This window comes from Ammodytes marinus (assembly GCF_949987685.1).
Source record: "Ammodytes marinus genome assembly, chromosome: 23".
Classification (NCBI taxonomy): Eukaryota; Metazoa; Chordata; class Actinopteri; order Uranoscopiformes; family Ammodytidae; genus Ammodytes; species Ammodytes marinus.
Genome location: NC_137227.1, coordinates 19,748,643 through 19,767,918, shown reverse-complemented (window position 1 = coordinate 19,767,918; position 19,276 = coordinate 19,748,643). Strand labels below are relative to the sequence as shown.

Here is a 19,276-nt window from a genome sequence, read left to right as displayed (position 1 = left end):
AACATATTTTGTAACTTATCACCCAATTTTAAATGTTTGAAATCTTGTATTTCGATGTCAGATGATGTCGTTTTGATAAATGTATCTCTAGCTGTTGAAAGAGAAGGAGGATATTTGATGCTTTGAAGAGTCCTTGAGCTGTGTTTGAATATTTGTTATAATTAATAATAAATTAACCAAATCATTACAAACTGTTCATTCATTCATCCAATAAAAATCTTTGATAACCAGAACCCTGATGTCATAACAAAAACATGGAGTCAACCACTTTCTGGGGAGATATTTTGACATGGATTTAATTCACTTTATTTTCAGATAATCTATATTTACGGCAATTAAAAATAAAGCAAACAGCAACCTAAGTTTGAGTATAATTGGCGGAGACACCTGTCAATCACAGGGACACATCTAAACATATCTTCTCAATGCATATGTCATTTTTTTAATTTTTTGCCAGTAAGACATTAGACAACATTGGACAATGATATTTCTTGTATTGAGAAAAGGAGACTCCATTCATATTTTACTCTATACCGTCATATTGTATGGAATGTAAAGCCCACTGAGGCAAATGTCTATTTGTGATATTAGGCTATAGAAATAAAACTGATTTGATTTGATTTAATGTTTTTTTTTACTAAAAACTATATCACAGTTTAATCTCCACGAGGTCTGTCAAGGCGTGAAAACAAGATGTTGGGAAAATCCCCTTGGCATGAGGCCCTGTAACTGTATCAACGGTTTTAGGTTACTCATTGTTCTTTAGTAAGCTAGTAACACAGGAATTAGGATGGTCCAGATGTCTCTTGCCTGAGGCCTTTATAACTGTATCAACGGGTTTTTAATGTTTTTTTAGGTGTTCTACATTTGAGTAACATTAGACAGGAAGAAGGATGTTCAAGATGTCCCAGATAACTTGACTTTTCCGTAAGTGAACAGCCCACTCAACTGAAAATCCACAACGACACAACACACAAAGATCTTTTTTTTACCGAGGAACAAGGAAGGAATTAGGTGTTTTGTTAAATATGTAAGTAGCCATGTTTCTTTTATTTAAGACGAGTTGATTTTTGAAACTTTGAACGCAAAAAAGGGAAGTCAGTTATACACTTGAAATGGGTAGTCCTCTGCAGAGTTACTGGGTGTTTGTCATGTTTTCATATATTAAAACAGTCGGATTCATATATCAGAATCAGACTATATTGGCCAAGTATGGTGACACATGCAAATAATTCCACTGCACCTTATTACACATTACACCACATTAACTCTGCAAATATACTAAAATAAAGTTTAAAAATGTACAGGAAGATACAGACACAGACATGCAGCTGAACAAATATAAGCACACTTGACTGTGTATACTGATACATCAAAATAGTTGGTGCAAGGGAGGGTTGCAGGGCTAATTATGTCATGCAAATTATGAAGGATAAAAACTGTATAGACAAAAATTGGTTTAATTTGCATAAAAGAGCCCACTTGGTAATGTATGTTATCTGTTTGCTCTTTACCAGCTTTTAACATGACTACTTATTTTTCTTTTTATAAATATATATTTGTGTGTGTGTGTGTGTGTGTGTGTGTGTGTGTGTGTGTGTGTGTGTGTGTGTGTGTGTGTGTGTGTGTGTGTGTGTGTGTGTGTGTGAACAGTAAAGGGCGCGCGTGTGCAAGTGCATGTGTGTTTTCTGAGGTGTCTAACCACAACTTCTTTCCTCTTGCCGTTTCCAGCTCAGCCAATCCCAGGCCAGCATTCAGAAGTGAAAGGCGTGGCCAAGTTTGACTTCACTGCAGAGAGCGAGGACGAGCTCACACTAAAGGTGTGTGTGTGTGTGTGTGTGTGTGTGTGTGTGTGTGTGTGTGTGTGTGTGTGTGTGTGTGTGTGTGTGTGTGTTTGTATTATAATATGCAAATGTTTTGGGTGCGATTTCAGTAAAAGCCTGTACAGGTCTCTACCACACATTATATTGTTGGTATGTGAACTAAACTGCACTAAACTAAAAAAATCTACTTCAGTTAGTTGTATCTCATGGACAGTGCCACAGCCAGTGAGATGAGGACGTCAGTCAGACCACATGGTTGCCTCGTGGTTTTCCGGTGTGACAAAGTCAGTTTAGGTGAAAGTATTGAGGTCTTTTACTTCCCCCCAAAAATGGCTACTACAACTCTGTAAACATGCTCTCCCAATTTCTATTTTGAAACAAAAGACAAAGGATTACATACTTTTCTATTATAATAATTCAGCGCAATTATTTTTCCACATAATGATGATTGTGACATCATGACTGTGAATATGTCACAGTTAGTAATGTGTGTTTGGAACTTTGAATGGCTCGGTCTGTAATAAAGAGACTGACAGGTTTAAAATCATAACTTCCAAAGGCGATTTTATGTAAACGATAGTTTGGTATCCTTCCTCTAGAGGGCGTTAGTGTTTTGCAGAAGCTGCGTCATGTCTGCACACTGTTATATGTTCACTACTGTACAGTAGGTATTAGACTGAAAGAAAAGAGCAAGCCTTTGTTACATTGTTAAAATTAAGTGCTCTCTATCTTAAAAACTATAAGGAGTTAAATGTCAAATGTTTGGTTCCAAATAATTCAGAACTTAATTTTCAACATATGATTTGATCTAGTGTAAATATTATAGGCTATTTAGCATTTAAAATAGTTGTTAGATTTAGGCTATTTTTCGTGATTTAAAGAAATAGATTGTACTTTGTATACCAATTAAGGCCTTATAGCTATTATATTAGTCTTATTAATAAAATACACAGTTTTATGTTGTCATGTGTATCTTCATGTCTTCAAGTTATCACAGTAAATATTGTGCTTCCACCTTAACAAAACATAATCGGTAAAGCTTGTCCTTTTTGAAGAAAAAATATAGTCTTTAGTCGTGTAAGGGTGAATGCAGTGTAGTTTGCAATTACAAACGCACACGTAGGCTAGTCTGTTTATGAAAGGTGGGGGGCGGGGGATGAAACCGAAACTAAAGTAGTGAGCGGGGACTTTCCATTTCTCTCCCGTCTGCCTGATGTCTGTGTGTCGACAGAAACGTCTCTGGAATTTCTTTAAAGAAAAAAGCAAATAGAAGAAGAACCTTTCTGAGGTTGACGTGAGTAGAAACCTTAATGCGGACTGTGTGTGTGTGTGTGTGTGTGTGTGTGTGTGTTGGGTGTAAGTGCGCACTTTGGTGTACGGAGGACATGTTGTTTCTCTGCAATGTACAAGTGCAACAGAATCATGCTCAGTCAGCTCGGTCGAAGCCTCGAGTTAAATAAAAAATGTTAAGAGAAAAAACATTAAACATAAAGTGAAGTCGCTATACCTAATACAATATACCGAAACATACGTTTAGTTCTGTATCAACAGCGAATGGTAAACATGGCTGCTGTGGCAGTTGGAAATGAGCCATAATAAATGTTTACTTGAGATAAGGTGTTATGCGCATGCGCAGAACGCAGTCTTGAGAGTTCCCGATTTAGGGCCTGCTGCACATTGAAATATACTGGCAGTTAAAATCTGAGTTGACTTTCTCTATACAAGTTTAAAAATAATATTTCTAAATCACATTTACCAAACAGTTTTTAGTCATTTTGGATGATAGTATATTTAGTTGCTGCTCTCACTCAGTTTTAATGCATTTATTTATATTATAGGCTATAAATGACAACATCTTTCCTTACAGACCTACTTTGATTAACCTTGCCAATTGTTGATATCGATCCCAAAATTAACAGAAATGATAAATACACTTGTGGGGAATGATAAATTAAAACCTAATAAAAGCTAATGTCATGCTGCTGAGTTAATTAATGTGTTCTTGTACAAACTGTGTCAGTGTTTCAGTTGCAGCAGTAAAGATGTCTGAGGATAGGAGGAAGACGAGGAAGAGACGCAAATCTCTGTCCCCCAGACCACCTGAGGAACCAATCAGGTATCAACTATTAACCAATCAGAAACAGGCAGCTGTGATGTCACAAACAAAGGATAAACATAACATTTTATTTTTGCACACAAGACATTAAATATTACAAAACATTTTGCAGCTTTGGTGCATAACGTTTAAACATGTATCTTACTTTGTATAGAAAAATGCTGTCAGTTTTTTGTACTTATATTCACTCTACTAAAACATATAGTTTTATAAAGTTACTTTTACCTTTCTAAGTGGATCAATATCTTCTCTTTATAGTTCAGAGTCAATTGAAGATGAGTCTTCAAGTGTCAGCGGTTTGTCTTTCAAGAGTGATGCATCCATGGCACCACCGATGACCTTTCGTATTGATCACACAAAACGGTAATCCTGCATTTAGTGATGTCATGAACAATGGATAAATAGCACTCCTAACATTTTTTGTGTGATGCATGAACTTAAACAGTGAGCTCAGGTTACCTTTAGCTTCAGTAGGTCCTCGATGTTTCTGAGTTGACAAATCTCTTCTCTTCACAGTCCAAAGACGAGTGAAGATGAGTCGTCAAGTATCGGCGGTTTCTCACTAAAGAGTGATGCATCTATGGCGCCTCCCATGACCTTTGGTCTAAGGCAGTCTAAACGGTAATCATACACACTGTAAAAAGTGTTTTAGCACAATAGACTGGGTATTACATTCAGTGAAAGTCCTACAATTAGAATTTGTTATGTGTGATCTATTAACTGAAACCTGTATTTTACTATGCATAATAACAATATGACACACACACACACACACACACACACACACACACACACACACACACACACACACACACACACACACACACACACACACACACACACACACACACACACACACACACACACACACACACACACACACACACAATGTTTTGGGGCGACTGTGGCTCAGGTGGTAGAGCGGGTCGGCCGATGATCAAAGGGTTGGAGGTTCGATCCCCGCCCTGTCACCTGTGTCCTAGTTGTTGTGTCCTTGGGCAAGACACTTCACCCACCTTGCTTCGTGTGAATGTCGATAGTTAGCCTGCTATCGGTGTATGAATGTGTGTGTGAATGGTAACGTGTAAAATGGGAACAGGTCTCCCTTGCAAAAGAGTCTTCGGACTCAATGGGATTTACCTGTATAAATAAAGGTTAAAAAAAAACAAAAAAAACAAAACAATGTACTGTATATTTTAATTTAGCTCAAAGCACATAAGGACAGCATTAAAGCTTTAGTAATTTCAATATGTTTTAATTTGATCATTCTCTCCTCTTTATAGCTTAAAGACGAGAGAAGATGGGTATTCGAGTATCAGCGGATTCTCTTTGAAGAGTGACGCATCCATGGCACCTCCCATGACCTTTGGTGTTGGGCAGTCAGAACGGTAATCCCACATTTTGAGCACTGTTAGGAAATAAATTGATGTCTGAAGCGCCAATCAGCTCCTGAAGTAATTAACTGAAGGTACCACTGTGACTAAGGACAGCCTCACAAAGTTATATTAAGAAGTTTTATAGCTTATTGAGTGAAACCGTATCTTGTCTTTATAGTGTAAAGACGAGTGAAGATGAGTCCCAGAGTGTCAGCGGTTTGTCTTTCAAGAGTGACGCATCCATGGCGCCTCCGATGACCTTTCATGATGAAAAGGTCAAATGGTAAATTCTATATTTTGTTCACTTCTAATAAATAAGTTCCTGCCTTGAGAAATAAAAGAAGTTGAACCACTCCACTGTAGCAAAAGGGGATTGATGAAATCTGTCCAGATATGCTGAAAGCTCTGGGTGTGGAGGGGCTGGTTGTTGTTGCCAGGGAAAGGGAAGTTTGGGGTCCCATACTGGAACTGCTGCCCCTGTGACATAATCCCTGACTGACTGGCAAATTTACTAAACCGTTTCTTAAGACATCATATGCTGTAATCATAAAGGATTGTTATACTGCCCAGGATGAATGGATGATTGGCAGCTTGCACTGCTTAGGTTGAGTCTGTGTTTGATCATGTTGAATCCAATATTTGGACGAATGGACATTGTCTGCCTCAGAGAAGTCAGCCTCCTGGTTTGGTCCATGGCATCACTGTAACTGATCAGGTAGGACTAACATGTCATTTGTTGCTTACCCTACAGCCTGGTCCCTGCGGAGGCGTCCATGTGTTCAGTGTGTATGGAGAACCTGAAGAATCCAGTTCATTGCATCTGTGGACACTGGTCATGCAAACAGTGTGTCAGCTCAGACTGGGACCAGACCGGTTCACCAAGAGATTACCCCTGCAACGACTGCAGAAATACCTGTAAGATTACCTTCACTGCTACTACAACTAATGGCAGTAAGAGATTGGTACTTTTTGTATACTTCAAAGGGAAGTTAGACGAGCTGTAAAGCATCAAGTTTCTCATAACTAAAAGTATACAACTTTGTGGGGATGTCAGGCTTCAAATTGCATTTGGACATAGAAGAAGATAAAATTGTCGTCACAAAGTCAAGATGTTTGGTAAGGTTGTGCTTCTTGCATGACCTAGCTAAAGTATGTGTTATTCACCGCTCCTTATTATTGGAATTTGTAAATATATATTTTATTGTTACAGGCGACGTCAATCTGTTGAAAGCAAAGAGGGATCACAAGGAAGCAATGCAAAAGAAATATGCCTTTACCTCTGAAGGTAATGGTGACAAAGTGAGCGCCCTGGACAGCCTCTACGCAACACTCTTCATCACCACTGGAGAGAGTGAAGGGCCACATGAAGAACATTCATTCAGACATGTCAAACAGAAATTGAAATCTAAAAAAGCAGTCAGCCTCAGTGGCATCTTCAAATCTTTGGCGGGCCAAGAGACAGCCAACAGAACAGTCCTGACAAAGGGCGTTGCAGGCATCGGAAAATCCTTTGCTGTGCAGAAATTCATTCTTGACTGGGCAGAGGGGAGAGAAAACCAGGACATTGATTTTGTTTTCTGCCTAGCTTTCCGAGAACTGAATTTGGGTACAGATGACAGAAGCTTGGACAAGCTCTTGAGAGATTTCCATCCTGCGTTTCGGAGTTCGGAGGAGTATTACGACAGAGCGAGAGTCATAGTGATTCTGGACGGCCTGGATGAAAGCAGGATTCAACTGAACTTTGACAACAAACCGCTAACATCCGTCACTGACGAATCATCTGTGGGGAATGTCCTAGCCAACCTCATCAAGAGAAACCTTCTCCCTGATGCCAAACTCTGGATAACCTCCCGTCCAGCTGCAGCCGATCAAATCCCTGCAAAATGTGTCGACATGGTGACGGAGATAAGAGGGTTCAGCGACCCACAAAAAGAGGTGTATTTCAGGAAGAGATTTAGCAATGATAAAGACCTTGCTGACAACATCATTTCGCACATTCACTCTTCACAGAGTCTTGACATCATGTGCCAGATTCCGATCTTCTGCTGGATTTTTGCCGTATTATTTCAGGAGATTTTTAGGCATATGGAGAAAGCTGAAATCCCTCAAACTCTAACAGAGATGATGGCGCATTTCATGGTTGCCCAGACGAAACGCAGCAGCAGGAAGTATGAGAAGAAGACAGACATGGACAAAGAGAGTGTTCTGGAGACACACAAAGAATTTCTTCTGAAACTCGGAAAGCTTGCCTTCCTCCATTTGCAGAAGAACAACCTTATCTTCTATGATACAGACCTGGAAGACTGTGGGATTGACATAAAAGAGGCAACCATCTTCTCTGGTTTTTTCAACGCATTTCTTAGGGTTGAAGATGTCTTTTCTCAGAAAAGGGTTGTCTTCTTTGTACACCTGACTGTACAAGAGTTCTTCGCAGCTCTTTTTGTCTATGATTGTTTCACAAACGGGAAGACAGAAGAGCTTGGCGACTTCCTCAAGCTGACAAAGGACAAAGACCACACGTTACTCGATCTTCTAAAGATGACAGTTGAGAAAGTGTTGGAGAAGAAGAATGGCCACCTGGCCTTCTTCATGCAATTCCTCTTTGGTCTCGTAGTTGCAGACAACAGGAAAGTCCTTCAGGGTCTGCTGACATCCCCGGACCCAAGCCAAGATACAGAGAAGAAGATCCTGACTCACCTCAAAGCCATCCGGAGGAAGGCCCTCACTCCAAATGACAGTATCAACCTCTTCCAGACTATGGTCGAGATGAGAGATCACAAAGTCAAAGATGAGATTCAGGAATATCTGACATCGTCAGATCCTTCAAAAACACAGCCGCTGACTCCCCTGCACTGCTCTGCCCTGGCCTACATGCTGCAGGTTTCAAATAATGAAATGGAAGAGATGAACTTGAAGAGTTACAACACTTCAGAGGAAGGCAGAAGGAGGCTGATACCAGCTGTGAGGTGCGCCAAAAAAGCCATGTAAGTTAACTTTCCCTGTAATATCTCAAATAATCTAGTTGCTGTATTTTTACATTGCTTAGTAGTGTATGTTGATCATCTTCTGTATGTATATATTTAAACAGACTAGCAGACTGCAAAGTGACTCCAGAATGGATTGAACATTTGGCCAACGGTCTGAAGTTCCCCTACTCGCCTCTAAGAGATCTGGATCTGAGCAACAACGACCTGACAGATTCAGGAGTAGAGCAGCTCTGCAAAGGACTCTCGAGTAAATACTGCAAACTGAAGAAACTGAGGTACTTATAACGTTTCTATAACAGACAGCAAATGAGTAAACAATACTTCAGGCCGCCACAAGTGATCACGAAGTCAAATGGCTTTTTTTACGTTTCTCTAACAGACAGCCATGATGCAAATGAGTAGACAATACTTCAGGCTGCCACAAATGGCTTTGTTTATAGGGCCGATTGTCACTGTTCAGTTATAACATCCAATTTCTATTAGCAGTAATGCTCACTGTATGTAGCAATGCATTTCCAGACAACTTTCCTTGTTTTTCACAGAAGGTCGGACAAACTTTTGTCGTCCGGTTGTTCAACCTGTATGCCATACTCTGTTTTCCTAGGTTGTCGGGTTGTCAGGTTACAGAGAAAGGTTGTGCATTTCTGGTCTCGGCTCTTCAGTCCAATCCATCTCATCTAACGGAGCTGGACCTGAGCTACAACCACCCAGGAGACTCAGGCGTGGAGATGCTCTCTGAGCTGAAGAACGATGAACATTACAAGCTCACTACTGAACTCAAGTAATTATTATGCTAGAGCTTTTGGACTTTTTTACTGAACTAAAAAATAATTGCTGCTGGCCATTAAATGGTTGTTCTGAATTTTAATTATCATGTTTCTTCGCAGTCTTGAACATGGTGGAATTTGCCGCATGAAACCTGGATTCAAGAAATGTAAGTATCTGTGAAAATTCAGAACTTTTGCTGAATATTGATGGATGCAAGAGCTTTACATTAAGCTGTATATTACAATATTATGAGCGTTTATGCTACTGAAATACATTTGTTTCTTACCTCCAGATGCCTGTGAGCTCACTCTGGACCCCAGCACGGCCCACAAGAACCTCCATCTCTCTGAAGAGAACAGAAAGGTGACCTGCGTGGAAGAGGAGCAGCTACCTTCCGACCACTGCCAACAGGTGCTGTGTGCACAGGGTCTGGACAAGCGCTACTACTGGGAGATGGAAGTGGTGGAGCCCTTCATCATTGGTTTAACATACAGAACCATTGATAGTAAAGGGGTTTTGATTCAAAGCAAGCTCGGATCCAATGACAAGTCTTGGTTTCTGACTTGCTCTAAAGAGGCGTGTTATGTGGTTGGCCCTGGCAGCAAAGAGAGAGTCTCTACAGCTTCTCCTTGCTCGCGCTCCAGTAGGCTGGGAATGTATCTGGATTGGCCCGCTGGCACTCTGTCCTTCTACAAAGTTTCCTCTGACACACTGACCCACTTCTATACCTTTAACACAAAGTTCAACCAGCCCCTCTATCCAGCTGTCGAACTTTACAGTCGTTCTTCAGCTTCATTCTGCAAGCTGACCTAAGTACGTTCACACAAGCAACTAGTGGGCTTAGATTAGCATGTGGATAGTCGGGACATGTTCCATATAATCAGAGGACTGCTGAATTGTTCTTACCAGCATCCTAAGCAATCTAGACCTGTGCAATTTTCACGACGCAAATTACTTTCATATCTCAAAAATTAGTGTTGGCAGAAAAAAAAGTTAAGAACACCAGTTTGTCGTTTTGAGATGCGGTATGATGAGGCTTTGGCGTGGAAAGATGTGTGGGTTAGGAGGAGGAGTTTGAAGAGGATGCAGGACTTGATTGGGAGCCAGTGGAGGAGAATGCAGGAAGGGGTGAAGAGCTGCCAGGGCTTGGTGTGGGTCCGTACTGGAGTCTTTTCAGGGCATTACTAGGTACCCTGATCATGACTCTGTTACAGTAGTCCCGATGGGAGGTGATGAAGGTGTGGATAAGGGTTAGTGAGGGCTGGAGTCTGGAGATGTTTTGAGATGACACAAGGCAGATTTGGTGATGGATTTGATGTGGGAGTTCAGGGCGATGGTAGAGTCCAAATTGACACCCAGGTCTCGGACCTCGGGGGATGGGCAGATAGAGCAGCAGTCCTACACCAAGAAGGAGATCTCCAACCTTCAGGGCCACAGCCATGAGCTCTGTCTTGTTACTGTTGAGTTTGAGGAGCTCAAAATCACTGGTCTGGTAAATATAGATTATTTTCTTTACATAGTACAATATTACAGGAATAATAAAATTTCGGTTAGTTCTGGCATATTTTTATATTAATTACAATATCTCAGTATCAAAACACAGCAGATATGGTCGTGGTGTAGTTTCTTTATAACTTTAAATGCAATTGTGTCCATAACCTTTCCTAGTCGTTATTCTATGAAACACTATATCCAAATACCAGGGAATGATCATATGAGCAATGTCATCATAATGGAATGGGGTGTGCCATGTGAGATCAGACAACACTGGGTCCATTTGAAAGGTGATGAAACCAAAAGTCATTCCATTTGTATGTACAGTATAAATAGCTGATTGTCCTTTAGTGTCATTGTGTTAACCACACCTTGTACTTTGAGCAGCTATGTTCATGTACTGTTTAAATAGTTTGTATTTGTGCGTCCTGACATAAATGTGTCGCGTTGATAAGTCATTTAAAACTATTTTTTTTATTACTTTGTTTTTACTTAAGTTTCTGAAACTTTCAAGAGTTTCAAATACGTGAGATTTTAAGCATTCCAACGTTAGCATTTAGCTCAAAGCACTGCTGTGCCTGAATACAAACTTGCTAGCATTAGTTGTGTGTACATACATAGGCTATGTGTATCCTACTTCAGTTTGTGTTTTGTAAACTATATGGAGGTAGTTGTAAAATATGTGGGGGATCATTTCACTGAGATTTAATTTTCTTTTCTTTGATTTGCCTATTTGTGTCTCACTTTTTAGCTCTTAGTTCTTCATCAGATCAGTTTTCTCATGTTAAGAATCATGTTTATGTGTAGAGTTTATTTGAAAAAACAAACAAAACATACGCAAGTCATTCCTTATCAGACCAGTTTGAGCGTTGTTCTCTGGAGTGCGGAATTATTAAACAAAATGTATTAAAATGATTTAAAACTGACACTTTATCTGTTTTTGCAAATTAACTCTTGTATAATGTTGATTTTCATTTATAATCATAAAGAATAAAGGTTTTTAATCTTGCACTGAGAGTTGTCGTATTAGCCTTACTGATCAGATTGCACTTAAGTATAATTTTTTTCAAATGTTTAAAACTAAAACTAAGTCTGAATGTATTTTTACGAGGAGAGAAAAATCATGCAGTTGACGTATCGCTGATTTTAACCCAAGACTTTATAAATACATGACAATAAATTACACAAATCAAAACCTTTTAACTCAACTGTGAACGCAAAATACATCTTTCTATGGTTTTCCAAATGGTTTTTTGAATTATAGCGTGAATAAATAGACTCTTATCTTTATCTGTATTGATTCATGTGTACAACAACATAAAGGCTTGTCCACCTTGTCATATCTGGTTGAATGGTTCAGTGGTTTTGCCCAGAGTAAAGGGGAGGGGCGGTCTGGATGCATCGGGTCCCAGCTGTCACCCCCACAAACCCCCCAACACGCCAAGGAAGGGTGGGGTCCCTTACCATCCATGTGTCAAAATAAAAGCCTGTATAATACCAAGATCCAGATATGATAAAGGTGAATTTTTTCTTTGATAATGACCTGGGATTACTATAGTTTTCTGTGGTAAGTGATTTGTTGTATAAGTGTAAGATAAGAAAGAACTGAATAAGTGCATTTACCAAAATAAACTTTTACTCAATTGTAAAGCACAATTGAATGTACATACACAAGCTTTATACATGGAATTAAATGGTTTTTCACAGATATCATTATTATTTTTTAAATATTGAGGTCTGTCAATAATTTATTTTTAACTTGATAACTATGTGGTTGGTATTAGATCATGAATAGGTTTCCAAACAGTGATGCACTCTACAAATAAAAGTTAAATTAACAAAAGTAACATCTAGAGCCACGCCCACCATCGCCTCATTAAATATTTAATTCACTAATGGGAGAGAATTATTTATAACTACAGCCATTATAGTAATTAATCATCTTTTATGTATTAGTTTGGGCTATTAAACACTGTGCAAGTCTGTTATGTAACTTTTTGTTCAAATAATTGTTGTTATTATCATCCTATACTTACCAACAGTGGTCCAGGCAGTGTATTAGAAGCAATACCAGAAGTTGAACTTGCAGTAGGCTAATTTTCAAAATAAAACTCGTAGATAAACTTATAAACTTGAAAGAAAATGTGAAATAAACAACATTGTCTTTACGATCGAATTATTGTAATATTAACTCATGTATTTTGGATTTTTAACCCCTCTGTAGTAGATATATTATTCTGTATTTATGTAGGCTATAATTACATTATTTTCATACATAATAAGCTGTAAAGAAAAACGTTAACAAATGTCTCTACGAGTTTCAACCGCTGTGTAGTAGATTCATTATTCTGTATTTTTTATAGGCTCTGTTCCTCCTTACCTAATAAACTTTGAAAAAAAAAACGTCAAAGGAAAACATTTATTTAGGATGGAATGAATCACGTAGCCTATTAATTAAATTATTTGGGATTTTGGCAGTTTTAACCCCCCGCTGTAGTCGTTTAATTATTAATTAAAACAAAGTGAATTTGAATTTTCCAGACAAAAGACAGAGCGGTAGAGCGAGCTAGACAAAGACGTGGAGTGGAGAGAGAGAGAGAGAGAGCGAGAAGGAGGGGGCGGTACTTTGTCATCACGTAGCCCCGCGGAGGAGAGGGGAGGAGCGGGTAGGGGAGGGGGTGCTGAGCCGGTCTCTCTCTCTCTCTGCTGCAGCGGCCATGCTGCTGTCCGCCGTCTGTCTCAGTGCATCCCGGTCCTCATGCACCTGCCTCATCATCCCTCTATCCCGGGTAAACGCACTGGCCTGGGGCGGCTCGGCTCGGTTCTAGCGCTGCAGTCATGGACCTATTGTAAAGGCTGCTGTAGCTAAACGTCTGGATCGCCACAAGATCCACACGAAACACCGTAGGAAAGAGGAGAAAGCCTCCATAGCAACACAACCGGTTTCACGGCATTATTGGTAGGTGCCTCCCTCTCAGTGTGCGTGTCTCTCTGTGTGAATGTACAGTATGTCTGTGTGTGTCTGTGTGTTTGAATGACGCTGTCAGCACAGCTTATAGCAGTGTAAGGGCGGATAGATAATATAAAGTCAATACGTTTTAAGGGATAAATACACAGACAAACATATCACAGGTTTCATAATCTCCTAATGTTCGAGCTCTCGTATTTTAATTCAGGCTGCAGTGCAGGTACAATTTATTTGACTACAAATCAATGGGGGGGATTTCTCCCTCACTCTGGCCTGGCAGGAAATTCAATTTTTCTTGAATATAATATTGGTGCATTCAACTTGCAACGTCCTTTGCATGTTTGATTTGACTGGGAAACATTTATGCAAAATCTATGGGAGCAGGAGAGGTATTGATGCGTTTCCAAATTAATACAATAAGTCTGTGTGGTAGGCTATAGTAAAATCTTAAAAAAATCTAACCTTACATTTTTGCGATCTTGTGTTCAGTGTCCATAAATGTCTGAATTTGATATAAATCTTGCTCTTTTTTTTCTGCACCAGGAGACATATTGGAAAGCCGGTCGGTGCATATCCTGAGATGGGACATTATTCTCGTCAGTAAACCATGTGAAACTGACCGATTTAAGCGAACGGGACAAAACCAAACTGGATTACACGGAATCCGAAGCATTGTGGCATTGTGTGTAAAGCAGGTGCATTACTGAGTCTCGACGGGCTTGTACCAAATCTATAGAACAATGAACTGGGATTAGAGGAAGGTCACTTTGATGACACGTCCAACTGGTGTTCATACTGGTTCATAAGGACAACTGGACTACAAAGAATATTTCTAAGTCTTCTGGTAGGGGTTTGAATTTTTTTTGACCCCCCCCCCCCCTAAAGAAATCATATTTTTCAGACTGAAAAAGACTTCTGGTTCTACATAGGTATATCCTGGTACTAGAAAAGTTAACAGGTACTGAGCTTAAGGTTTACAACACATCTGATCAGGAAAAGTTCCTCTAAAGCCTATTAAGACGCTGGAGACCAAATTACGAGGATAATAAGTCGGTGTTTGAAGATGAATTTTCTGTACCTTGGAAACTGTTGAACGCTCCCGAAACTAGTATTCACCATGTCTTTGAGTAAGACCCTCGAACTGGAGCACTTCGACGAACGCGACAAGGTCCGCCGAGGTCGCTCCACTCGCCCCAAGAGAGATGACTCTATGGGGGGCTCGGGGCCCAGCTCGCGGGGCAGCAGCCTGGTCCCTAGTCCCGCACACAGCGCCAACTGTAGCTACTACCGCACCCGAACCTTACAGACGCTCACATCGGAGAAAAAGGCTAAAAAAGTCAGATTCTATCGCAACGGAGACCGGTACTTTAAAGGACTGGTGTACGCCGTTTCCAGTGATCGGTTCCGCTCCTACGACGCGCTGCTGATGGAGCTGACGCGCTCGTTGGCCGATAACCTGCATCTGCCTCAAGGCGTCCGATCCATCTACACTATAGACGGAAGCAAGAAGATCACCAGTATGGACGAGCTGGTGGAAGGTAGGACTCTCAACTTTCTCTTTGCTTGTTAACCATTGATTCATTTGTTGTACACTACACCCTCTAGAAGGCTCAAAACGACAGGCATTGGTGTGCTTTTAAAGCTACAGTGCATAATTTGTCCCCCTGTGTAATTCTGGTAATAACAGTAAAACTGTAGATGCATCTACATCAGGTAATATAATCCTTCGGGGATTTCCCATGGATTTTATACCTTCTGCTGTACAACCAGGTTTTTTTTAACAGTAGAATCCGAAAACTGAAACATTTCTTGGGCTCTTCTTGAGGATTTTTCTGAGCTTCTGCACCAGTGTCAGGGGGCGACACAGGTTTGTGAGAATGACAGGCAAAACTAAGTGAAGCACTTTCTTAAAAAGGTTCCATATAAGTGTCACTCTCCCCATTGACCAATCAATCGATCTGTCTTCCTTAAAACTTCCTCCCTGTCTCCCCTACTCTGTCTGTCTTTGTTATGCAAACACACTTGAATTATTTATTCCTGTGCACATCAACAGTACTAGTAGATAATCAGTACAGAGACCATCAGGTAGTGGTGCATAGTTTATTGAAGTCACAATAAGTTTTCAGGGATTCTTATCGAAACATTTCTTTTTCCTAAATCAAACACCCACCACCACAATGAGACTGCCTTTATCTCCCCTGACTGGTGTCCCATTTGGTTACACTCTTGAATAATCATTTCCTTTAAGAGGACATATGATCTCAGAATCTCACTGGAACATAAACTAATTACATGTCCATTAAAATAATGCATTAGCCTTAAGGTTTGGTGAATCAAACCATCAATATTTGAATCACAAGTTAAGTTAGTTGAGTTATCTTTATGAGTCAATTTACACAAGGCCCATTGAAATTTGTCTTTTCTCATATCCCCGCTCAAGTTCCCACACTCCAGAGGGGGTCCACACAAAGGGTCAGCATTCTCAGCAATAGTACAGCGCCCCTGGAGCAGTTTGGGGTTATGTGTTTTGCTCAAGGACATGGTAGAGATGATGGGAACAGTAGATGTAACAGCAGCCACCACTAGTTTTACTACTAACACCCTCCTGTCCAGTGCTGGGATCCAACCAGAGACCTCATGGTTACTGGGCGGCCCCTCCTTACTATAGGACATCCTACCACTCTCAATGTATGAAAGTGAAATAGAAAGCGTATAGCTCAGTCCTTCTGCTCTTCTGCTCTGTCTAAAGTCATTTGGGCGGAAACAGACCAGAGGCGGAGTGAGTGAGTAACGTGAATTATCATCAATATTGATCATCAGTGCGACTGGTTGTAATGTTCTCTGATGAGTGTCAGAGCCAGGAAGCCGTTCAGACAGAGACGCACTGAAGGACTCAGAGATGCATCATCACTCTTAAGCCTTCAGTGGAGTTATTACATTACCAACAGAGCAGAGAATGTAGGAAACATTAATGACTTATTTGATCATTCTAGCCGCATAGGGAAAATTGCAGGTCTTTCTGAATATCAGTCCGACTTCTATACATTATTTTTTACTTCCATCCTGGACCATACAGTATGTCTCATGGGTAAAGACACATAGGAAAGATAACCATGTTTGTATGTGTTTACGTCATCAGACAACTCAAGGCGGTTCTATGATAGCTAAATTCAGAGTGTATAGTATATATACTACAGCATACATACATCAATCAATCATACATTATGATTTGGGATTTTGTATATTTAATTGATAATCTGGGATATATTTTCGTTTAAAAAAAAATCTAGATAATTTTGGTGATGATAGGATAGGATAGGACATTACTTTATTGCCAGAGCAAGTCTGGATTTTGTCTTGAATTACAGCATCTCCATTTACAAAAATCACAGAAAAGACAATAACCAAGACATCAAAACAGGAGCAAAAAATACATCTATTCAACATATTACAATAACAGAAGACACTATTTAAGGTCCATAATAGGCATCCGATCTGGAATTAAACCAGTGCCACATTTTGTTTAAGGATTGAATGCCTAATGCATAAAATAATGCTTCTCTCTCTGACAAATAAATGTACAAAATAAAAAAAACAAGCATATGTGTGAAATTGTTAAAAAAACAAAAAAACAAGAAACTGTGTTCACTAATGACCATCTGTGCTATCCCGGCCGTCAGCAGGACTTGAAGCGGTAACCAAACAGTCCGTGTTGGCGCCCGTTTAATTTTTTTTTATCAGTCACTCTGAAAGTATTTGAATAAAAAAACCCACAGCAGTCCTGTCCAGCTGGCTCCGATAGCAGAGGGAAAGTCAGGAGAGTCAGTGGATCGGGACAAGGTCACGCACAATACAAAACCTGGCCCAGAAAGTGTGAACACGTAATGGGAATATAATTTAACAGAGGGAAGAGAGAGAGAGAGAGAGATAGATAGATAGATAGAAATAGAGAGAGAGAAAGCAAGAGAGAGAGAGAGAGAGAGAGAGAGAGAGAGAGAGAGAGAGATAGAAATAGAGCTAGAGATAGAGAGATAGAAATAGAGAGAGAGAAAGCGAGAGAGAGAGAGAGAGAGAGATAGAAATAGAGATAGAGATAGAGAGATAGAAATAGAGAGAGAGAAAGCGAGAGAGAGAGAGAGAGAGAGAGAGAGAGAGAGAGAAAAAAAAAAGAGAGAGAGAGAGGGGTGTGTGTTTGAGGGCTACTGAGGTTGACGAGTGTGTGAGAAAGGTGTCTGTGTCTGTGTGTTTGGGTGTGTGAGAACGGTGTGTGTGGGTTTGTTAGAAAGGTGTGTGTGTGTGTGTGTGTTTGTGTGCTTGAAAGATAGCGAGCTCTGCCTGCGAGAGGTAGAGAGAGAGAAGGTGAAACAGTTTTAACCATATAAGGCAATACAGGAGAGTGGCTGTGAGCTACTGTACACGCTAATGGCAGCAATCTGTACCAGAGCATTAGCACGATTAAATATTGTAATATAATTGATCTTATTAAAGCTATGTCATCTGAAAAAGATAATAAATGTAATGAGTGTGATTGTGCATTAAAGATATTTCTTAATAAATCAAGTTAGCAAGGTTTACTCACTTTAATGCGTTCCCGTTCAAATGTTAACCTGCAGCTATTAAGCAGCTAAACGGGTTTTACTATAACAAAATGCTTAATAACTATCAGTGGTGGTAAATAACTTAGTGTATTTACCCAAGAACTGTACCTGAGTGCAATTATGAAGTGTTTGTTCTCTGCCTATCGTATAGATTGTTCTTAACGTCCAATTTATGCGACTCTTTAATATTCAACAACACAACATTTCAGAGGTTAATATTGTAGATTTCGCTTTACTACATTCGTTTGATTCTTAAATGTTTCCTCTAATGATCATAGATGACCTGTAACAGCAAATGAGACCATCAGTGCAAAGAATGCTATTTGTAGGAGGACGAGGAGAAGCAGCTTTTAGTTTTTATGCACCAACAATCTGGAACAAACTCCCAGAGAACTTGAGGTCTGCTGCAACTCTCAGTTCTTTTAAATCGAGTCTGAAGACTTTTTTGGTTCCTTTTTAACTTGCAATTTTCATTTTATTTGCTTCTTTTATTATGTTTTTAAATCGAGTTTTCATTTTTATTTTATTTTTATTTGCTTCTTTTATTCGCTTTTAAATGTTTTATAATGTGTTTTATGTATTCTAATCTTGCCCCTGTAAAGCACTTTGAGTGGCCTTGTGTCTGAATTGTGCTATATAAATAAACTTGCCTTGCCTTGCCTTGCCTATATAGTTAGTATTAATGCCTTTGCTCTGGTCCGATTTTTCTACCGCTTGTGGCAAAAGGTGCCGCTACAATGAACAAATACTGACAACTCCTCGAAGCAACTTTTAAATGTCAAAGTACTTCTTCCAGCATTGACTGAAACACAGGGACAGATAATATAAGAACAATGCTGCTTATCCACGTCACCATGAGCCTCATGTTGTTCCACCTCACAGCTACGAGCCAGAGACGGGAGTGAATCTGACGTCTGCTGTCACGTTTACTTCATCCACTGTCTGAAAACACACACACACACACACACACACACACACACACACACACACACACATAGACACAATAACACAGACGCACACACACACACATATAGACACTATAACACAGACGCACACAGACACAATAACACAGACGCACAAACACACACGATCAAACACACACACACAGACACACACACAGGTCACTTTGGGGACTTCACATTGACC

The 19,276-nt window shown here is 39.9% G+C and overlaps 2 protein-coding genes across 4 annotated transcripts in view; both read left to right on the top strand.

The window, feature by feature from the left end:
• The first annotated feature begins 2,985 nt into the window (after positions 1 to 2,985).
• On the top strand, positions 2,986 to 11,575 carry LOC307269361 (NLR family CARD domain-containing protein 3-like). Of its 3 annotated transcripts, none has more exons than XM_080052321.1 (12): positions 2,986 to 3,117; positions 3,844 to 3,939; positions 4,198 to 4,302; positions 4,456 to 4,560; positions 5,223 to 5,327; positions 5,494 to 5,598; positions 6,067 to 6,230; positions 6,526 to 8,299; positions 8,404 to 8,577; positions 8,907 to 9,083; positions 9,190 to 9,236; positions 9,363 to 11,575. In XM_080052321.1, exons 2-12 carry the CDS (start codon positions 3,866 to 3,868, stop codon positions 9,881 to 9,883), a joined length of 3,351 nt encoding a protein of 1,116 aa, XP_079908447.1. In that variant the 5' UTR covers positions 2,986 to 3,117; positions 3,844 to 3,865; the 3' UTR covers positions 9,884 to 11,575. The 3 variants fall into 3 exon arrangements, with proteins under 3 accessions (XP_079908447.1, XP_079908449.1, XP_079908448.1); XM_080052322.1 differs by having other exon boundaries at positions 3,006 to 3,117; positions 3,852 to 3,939; XM_080052323.1 differs by lacking the exon at positions 4,198 to 4,302.
• A 3,074-nt stretch (positions 11,576 to 14,649) lies between these two features.
• Positions 14,650 to 19,276, top strand: part of LOC307269362 (serine/threonine-protein kinase DCLK2-like) — a gene marked incomplete at both ends in the record, with an annotated part of 13,754 nt that continues 9,127 nt past the window's right edge. Inside the window, one exon of the mRNA XM_080052324.1 lies at positions 14,650 to 15,070. Within this exon, the coding sequence (XP_079908450.1) occupies positions 14,650 to 15,070 (421 nt within the window). The remainder of the gene's footprint in view (positions 15,071 to 19,276) is intronic.